Genomic DNA, 7,644 nt, shown 5'->3' with positions numbered 1-7,644 from the left:
GAAATTCTGCCTGGAGCCATTGGTTCTTTGGCCAATACTACAAAAGCAGCAGGGGCTGGAGGGAAATTCGGCCCTAAGGTTTCAGCTTTAGCTTTTTTACAGTTTGAAGAACCTTTTGGGTATTAAAACGCCTGGATAAAAGAGACAAAAGCATTATGGAATATATATGAATTTAGCCTATTTTTTTATTTCTGTGTGTTCATAGTAAACATTTTTTTTGTAAGTGACAAACACGGGCATATGACCACAGTATCACAATCAAGTTTTTTTTTAAGACGACATTAACAATCACTCAAATTTATGCGGCATTTGCGCAACACAAGTTACATATTTGCAAGGTTTACCTATAAGTACAATAGGTATTAACATTTCACTACATTTAAAAAAAATAAAGGTGACCTGTTAGTGACCACATACATCTAAATATACACAACACAAACTGAAGGCAATTCATGATTTTCTGTCCCCTCGGATTCACTGAAATGGGCAGTGCTGCAAAACTGAAATTATATCATTCTGATGTATGATATTCCATATTTTAAAGAAAAGAAAACATTTCGCATACTGAGTGCATTTTCTAAAAACCCAATCTTTGGTCTAAAAGTAAACAAAAAGGAGGAAAAAATAAAGAGAGGGGAAATAGCTCTTTTTTAAAAAAAAGTGGAGGACAAAAGAATCCATGGTTAAAACGCAATTCTTGAACTTCTCTGCCAAATTGCTTTGCATCTCATACAAATGACCATTTGCATCATGGGATTTATCCATTTTGTATTTTTATTCCCACGATCTGCATCCACCAACATATTCATGGTAACTTATAATACTGCAAACATGGAAAATCTAGCAGCCCGGCATTTCTTACCGGAATCAAAATGGCCAAAAGCATTTCAGATATACATCCTTATGAGATTTTAATATTAATACTCCCTTCCTTTTCCCCAAATGCATTGTCTACGAGGTATTCTTCCCATCTTGCTGACTCGCCTCCCTGGTCTGGAATCATAAACAACCCTTTAAAAAAATGAACGAACGTACAGAAAATGGGGGAGAGGGGAAAACTTAATAAAAAATACCTGGACTCTTTTTTTTTCCTGGGTGAGTTTTTGTTTTTATTTTGTTTTCCTTTCTGATTTGTTCTTTTTATAGTCTCGCTCTCGTGCTCTTTCTCGCTCGCGCTCTCTCTCGCTCGCTCGCTCGCTCGCTCGCTCTCCTTTCACTATCATTTACAACGCAAAGGTGTGTAAAATGTTCACTTACAGTCTTGGCTCCCCTGGAGGTTAATGTATTAACGGGTTGGAGGAAGACCCCTGATTTTGATGTGTGAAATAATCAGAAAGTCCCCCCGACAATCCTGTGGTGAAACTCGGCAAGGAGGGTCTTAAGGACTCGCACGGGAGCGTGGAGGGTGCCTGAGGCGAAGTGGAGGAAGAGGCGGCCCGGCCCGTCATGGAAGAGCTGCTCTGCGAAGTCATGGAAGGGTGAGGGACGTGGGGGAAAAAGTAACTGGTCTGGCCGGCCGCCAGGAGGTTGACGGAGCAGGGGTTGAGGGAATAGGTGCCCGAACACGGCACTGACAAGCCGCAGGGCACCGAGGCGGCCAGGGCCGCCGCCGTGAGATGGTGAGTGGCGTAGGGCAGCTCGCCGTTGACCAGCCTGTCTACGCTCAGGCCGTTGGAGGCGGAGAAGGAGTGGTTGTTCCCCAAGGAGTTCTGGGTCAGGACTGAGCTGTAGGGCATGGGGTGGCTGGGGTAAGCCGACGTGCTCCCGTTGTAGCTCAGCGTACTGCTGGCCCGCGGATGATGCAGCGACAGGAAGGGAGACATGGGCCAGTACAAGGAGCCCGCCCGGTCCATGAAGGTCAGGCCGGTGGAGGTCAGGCGGGCGCCCCGCTTAAAGGCCAGCTTGGCCCGGGAAGTGGTGGAGCGTCGCCGGAGCTTGCCAGTGGTGCCCCCGATGAAGACGTCGTCGCTGGACGGGTCCAACATCCAGTAGTTGCCTTTGCCCGGATCGTCGTAGTGCCGCGGCACTTTAACGAAGCACTTATTGAGCGACAGGTTGTGGCGGATGGAGTTCTGCCAGCCCTGCTTGTTCTCCCGGTAGTAGGGAAAGTTTTTCATGATGAACTCGTAGATGCCGTTGAGGGTGAGGCGCTTCTCGGGGCTCTGACGGATGGCCATCATGATCAGCGCGTTGTAGCTGAAGGGCGGCTTCTCGTACTTGCCGTTCTTCTTCTCGCCCTCCTTTCCGCCGCCGCCATCGGCCCCTTCCTTGGCCCCTTCCGGCACCCCTTTCTTTTCCTCGGACGGCCCTTTCTCCTTGTCGTCCAGCTCGGCGGCTGAGCCGGCTTCCCCTTTGCCGGCCAAGAGGTCCCCTTTGGCTATCTCCAGGGGGGCCGAGGGGGCCGGCGCCCCGGCGGCCGCGGCCGCCCCCACCCCGGGGGGCTGCAGTAGAAGCTGGCTCTTTTCTTCCTCCTCGTCGTCCTCCGCTGGGGTGGCTCTCTGAGGCTGCGGCGTCTGTGCTGGGTGGTGGTGGTGATGGTGGTGGTGGTGATGGTGGTGGTGTGGGTGATGGTTATTGTGGTGGTGAGGATGGTGCTGCTGGTGGCTGTGGTTGTTGTCGCTCTGGACGGCTTCGGGCACCAGGCTATTGATGCTGAAGGACGACTTGGGCAGCATTTTCACTTCCTTCCTATCGCCCATGTCCAACATCACACTCTAGGCAGGAGGGGAAAGTCGCAGAGCCGGGAGGAAGGCGAGGCAACGGGCGCGGCGAGGTCCGTCCTGGAGGGCGAAGCGCCGGGCGGCAGTGAGGCGGCGGGAGCGGCTGGACACTTGCACACCCACCAGGTCCAGAGCTTTGCAAGGCATGTAGCAAGGACCGGGAGAGCCCGTACAGGGGATGGAAAAGACCAACTGGCTCCTAGCAAGGGAGCCGGAGCCAAAGCCACGGGAGGGGGGGGATGAGGAAAGGGGGGTGGCAAATGGTTCAAAAAGGGTTTTTCCCCCCAAAGGGCACGAAAATATGACTGCGCCCCTCCTTCCAAAAAAAAAGAGGCTCCCCAAGTCCTTCTGTCCAAACTACTTCATGGTGACTGGAACCCCCCTATTCCACCCGAGCAAGGGAGGGGGGGAAATCAGCTGCCGGGCTGAGCCTGAGAAGCAGCAGAGACGGCTTTAGCTACAATTAATTCCCGAGCTACAGACACACATTAGGGCTGTAAAAATTTTTTTGGTTTAACCTTTCTCACCAGCCGTCCAATCAAAGAGCCCGGCGTGCAGGGACGTCTCGCTTCCGGACGCCCAATCAGCGCGGGCTTTTCTCCGCCTCTTCCCCTTCGCTTTTTCCTAGACCTCCTTTCTTTCGACAGCCCTACCGGAGGGCGCAAGGATACCAATGGGAGAGGCGCATCACCGCGGCAGGTTACCTTATACCCGCCTCTTCCTTCTTTTCTCTTTCCTGGCGACACCCCTCCCCCACCCCCCGTCATGCCACTCTCCAGTGAAAACCATATATCTATATCTATATATGTATATAGGGTATGGCTAGAGGCACGGATGTATGCCTTGCAACGCCCATAGACACGTCTCCTGTTTCTGCTTGTGGGTGTAACCCCCGTTTTTTTGCTGCCGGGGGGGGGAATGTGAGGAGGATTGAGGAAATGGAGGTTGAAGGAGGGGGGGGGGGGAGAGGCACTACTTTGCGGAACCAGTCGCGCCGCGCCGTCCCGCCGAGGCCCAACTTCCGCGGCCTCTCCCGCCTTGGCTCCCGTGGCCCCTGACTTCTTGAAAGGAAAGCGGCCGAGGGGGAACCTACCAGCCTTCCTTGGGATGCGACGCACCTCACCTCAAGAGAGAGGGAGGGTGCCTGTCCCGGGTCGGCGGGCGTGGACTCGAGGCTGGCGGGCTTTTGGCAATGGAGCTTAACAGCAAGGCCGGGGAGCTGCCGGGCGCTTCTCTCGAGTGCGGCCTGGGGGATCGGGCTCGTCCCTTTGGCCCCCGGGGTGGGGAGGGGCTGGGGGAGAAGGCCGTAAATAAAACAATAAACGATTTGCAGGTAAATCTTTCTTCGCCCGCTTCCCTCAGGTCTGTAATCGGGTCCCTCGTGGTGCGGCGAGGTCCTTCCCCCCGTCTGGCAGAGCGACGCCAGGCGGGCCCGCTTGATTCCGAAGGAAAGACCGGCGAGGCTCCATCCGGACGAATCGTGACTTCCCTTTGCAAAGGCTCGCTTGGACTTTCCCTTTTCGCGGGGAAAAGGGCTTTCGGCGCAGGCGGAGGCTTCCCGTCGACTGGGAAGCGGGACTCGTTTCAAGAAAGAAAACGGGCGGAGTAGCTGCTAGCGGGCTTCAGCCGTTTGTTTTTATTCTAAATGCCGAAAGATAGAAGGCTGCTTCCTTTTTATTTTTCCCCTTTTAGGAGAACCGACTCTTATTTATTTCAATCTTGTTCGTAAACATTCGCCTAGGTTTACACTATTATTCATACATCGGTGCTTAAATGTTCTGAGAGCCTCTCTTTTGCCTCTTTTACGCTCGGAATTGACTGGTTTGCTTTTGCTTGTAGGTTTATTCTCCCTGTGAGAGGATGCCGGGAGGCGGTAAAAGGTCGGTTGGATAAAAGAACCAACTGCTTTTGTCGTCCCGTCCCTCGCCGTGTTTTTGTTTTGTTTTGTTTTAAGTTAATGCGGATGGAAAGACGCGGGCTTGCCACGGCGAGGGGTTTCCTTGAGAAGGGAATTAATCATCCGGATCAAATCCTCTCCCTTCCACCTGAGCGAGAGGCGCAGCCTTTTGCCAGAGAAAGGAAGCCCAAATCCAGAGAGCAAAGTGTCCCCGGGGGTGGGCGTGGGTGGGTGTGTATTGCTGGGGAAGGGGGAGGAGGGCAGTGGAATATCCGGATCAAAGTTAAAGCGAAACTGTCATCACTTTATCCATATCAGCACATCAATACGTTCAGAGCGTAGAAAGCGTCGAGTTTGAGCTGCAGAAGGATGCCGGTTTTCAGGACAGAACAGAGACCTGTTTTATTATTTATTAACGCTAAAGGTTCACCAAAGAAAAATAAAAACTATCGGGGAATAACCTGAACCTTGTGAGATAATCTGTGCAGGAGGAAGGGATGTACTAAAAAAGAAGGATGTATAACTACAACCATTCCCTTTAAAGTAAGCAGTAAGAAACTGCATTTAAAAAGGATGCTTTAAAGTGATTTAATGCACGAACAAATATTATCTCTCCCCCCCCCCATCTGAGATTTCATCATTCTTCAAGGACTTGCTGCTTGCCTGTATTAAAATGGTGTAAAGTTTGGAAGTGTGAAAGATAAATAGCATATTGTCATTGTTATTTTTGTTTTTGGTATTATTGGTAGTTGGGACATGTGAGATTTTTTTTAAAAGAAAGCTTCCCCTAAATCTCTTTTTCTCCTCAAAATTCTGGGGGAAGAAGATAGCTTAGGTAAACATTTACTGATGTGGAGCAACCATACTATATGATATGCAGGAAGGAAAGTGTTGATTAACACAGAAGGGGGAAAAAGCGAAATTAGCTGATTGCATGCTCATAAGTGCAAGCTGTCATTGAACTGCTTTTAAAATAGACACAGCTGGGTGTTTGTGTTGCAAAAATTCTTGTGTTTTTGCTAATACTGAAATAAGCATGATTTTGTATACCAAACATTTTCGGATCATTAAAATTTGTAATCTGCTCTGGTTGTGAAACACAAAGAGAAGCAACCGATTCCTTTGGCTGCCACATTTGCTGATATGATATTAACTCAATCAGGTCTTGACAATTGGGTCCATTGTAAACCGTCTCAGGTTTTTTTAAAAAAATATCTATTTAATATATACAAGGTCCAATATAGTGTAGTATGTTGACATGGAATTGACCTCCCTCTAAAAATGTTTTATTCTGCAACAAACTGAAGAAGATTTGCATTTACTATTATCATTGATATCCTTTGTTGAAAATGAAAATCTTCTGAAGTGTTCTTTTACATTTTTGGGGGATCTGGTATGAAAATGAAAAAAGGATAGATCTTCGGTGGCAAATAATAGGAATAAGTAAATTAATATTCTACTCCCAGGATCCTGTGGTCAAAGCTGGGAAAGCTATACTTCCTTCCTCCTAAACATAGATATTAAATTGATATATTGCACATTTGAAATTGCCTGAGTCTTAGCCCAGTGTGAAACAAAGACTAAAATGTTGCCGATCTCAACCATTGAGACAGAATTGCAGAATGGCACTCTAGATCCAGCACCAAACTCAATGAAAAGTTCATCTACATACAGGAAGAATACAGCTTGGAAAGAAATTTGCATTAGAAGCAGTTCAGAAGATCGTCGTCTCTCTGCCATCCCATGCCCACCTCCCATGAAGGCTGAGATTGCCATTTCCAGACTGTTTATTTTTTCAAGGGCAGCGTCTGGTCACTCAAGGATGTCTCCCCCCTCCCTAAAGGCTCACTTAAAAATAACAAAACAAACCCGATGGGAAAGTTCTGGTCACAGGTGCACTGTTAATCACTCACATTTAGAATCTTTGGTTTGCACGCCTTCTCCCCCCCCCCCCACACACACACATTTCATTCATTTTCATGAACCCAAGTGGCCCAGCCACTCTTCTTCAACCAATTCAGACCAGTTTGGAGGACAGAATGGTTAAAACCAGGAGTAATTACCACGGTATTAGGATGCTGCAGGCCGGGGGAGGGGACACTTTTGGGCAAAATCAAACTTGAGCACTTTCAGTTCACATTAGTTTTCCTGCAAACATTAATTTCTCCTGCAATTTTTTGTTATTAAGATCAACGGACTTCTGGAGAATTTTGTCAATTCCCATGCTATGCCAGAGAACACAAAAATTGAGATGATGTGCAAGTTTTTCTTTTCTTTTTGGTCCTACAGCAAAGATGAGCAAATAAATATTTGTCTGAAACGTTTAGACAATGTAAACCATTCCACACCCCAATCATTTTAGAAGGGGGAGTCTTAGGATAATTAGAATGAACACTTGATTTGGGCTTCCTTAAAGCAGTAGTTTTCCACCAACCTAAGAATCAGTTTCCGAAAGATTTTGGAGTAACTCCAAAAGGTGAATTTTGGAGGTGAATAATCTGGAGAAGATGAATCTAGCAGGCAAAGAAAACATGAAAGAGAAAAAAGCCCTGTTGTCTGCTTGGGAGACTTCAATTCTTGGGAGACTTTAATTCACCAATTGTCCACTTTTGTTCTGAGTAATATGTGGCCTGGAAAACAATTTGTTGCTCCCATTTTAGGCTTGTGAAGGTGGGAAGAGAAGCCCATTTTCCCATTCAGGAGCCATGGATACTTGAAAATATCATGCCATGATCTCAACGCCTTCTGGAGATGCCCAGAATGGCCTGGGTACCAACCTGAAATTAGCCTTCAATAGTCATCTTTCCACAAACAAAACTACTTAGTCCAAGCCAAGCTCCTGCTCTTCTGGTGCTCAAGGTGAGGGGTAGGTGAGCCACAAGGCTGATGAAGACTCCAAAACTGAGGAGAAGGCCACCTCCTGGACTTTGTAACTTGTGAGGAAAGAGGGTGCCTTTTGTCTACTGTAGCAGCAGTGGATAGTCTCAGCTGTGGGTTAGCAGAATCACTTTTGCCGGGGACTGGACT

At 48.3% G+C, this 7,644-nt stretch overlaps 1 protein-coding gene across 3 annotated transcripts; it reads right to left on the bottom strand.

Moving 5' to 3' along the window:
- Positions 1–1,277: 1,277 nt before the first annotated feature.
- FOXG1 (forkhead box G1) lies at positions 1,278–2,708 on the bottom strand. 3 transcript variants are annotated; one of them, XM_032235240.1, is made up of 2 exons: positions 2,403–2,708; positions 1,278–2,327 (listed from the first exon to the last, which is right to left on the bottom strand). In XM_032235240.1, exons 1-2 carry the CDS (start codon positions 2,706–2,708, stop codon positions 1,278–1,280), a joined length of 1,356 nt encoding a protein of 451 aa, XP_032091131.1. The 3 variants fall into 3 exon arrangements, with proteins under 3 accessions (XP_032091131.1, XP_032091140.1, XP_032091122.1); XM_032235249.1 differs by having other exon boundaries at positions 1,278–2,315; positions 2,415–2,708; XM_032235231.1 differs by having other exon boundaries at positions 1,278–2,708.
- Positions 2,709–7,644: the final 4,936 nt, after the last annotated feature.

Source organism: Thamnophis elegans, chromosome 1 (assembly GCF_009769535.1).
Source record: "Thamnophis elegans isolate rThaEle1 chromosome 1, rThaEle1.pri, whole genome shotgun sequence".
Lineage (NCBI taxonomy): Eukaryota > Metazoa > Chordata > Lepidosauria > Squamata > Colubridae > Thamnophis > Thamnophis elegans.
Note: the sequence above shows the minus strand (reverse complement) of the source record. Positions and strands in the feature narration are given on the sequence as shown.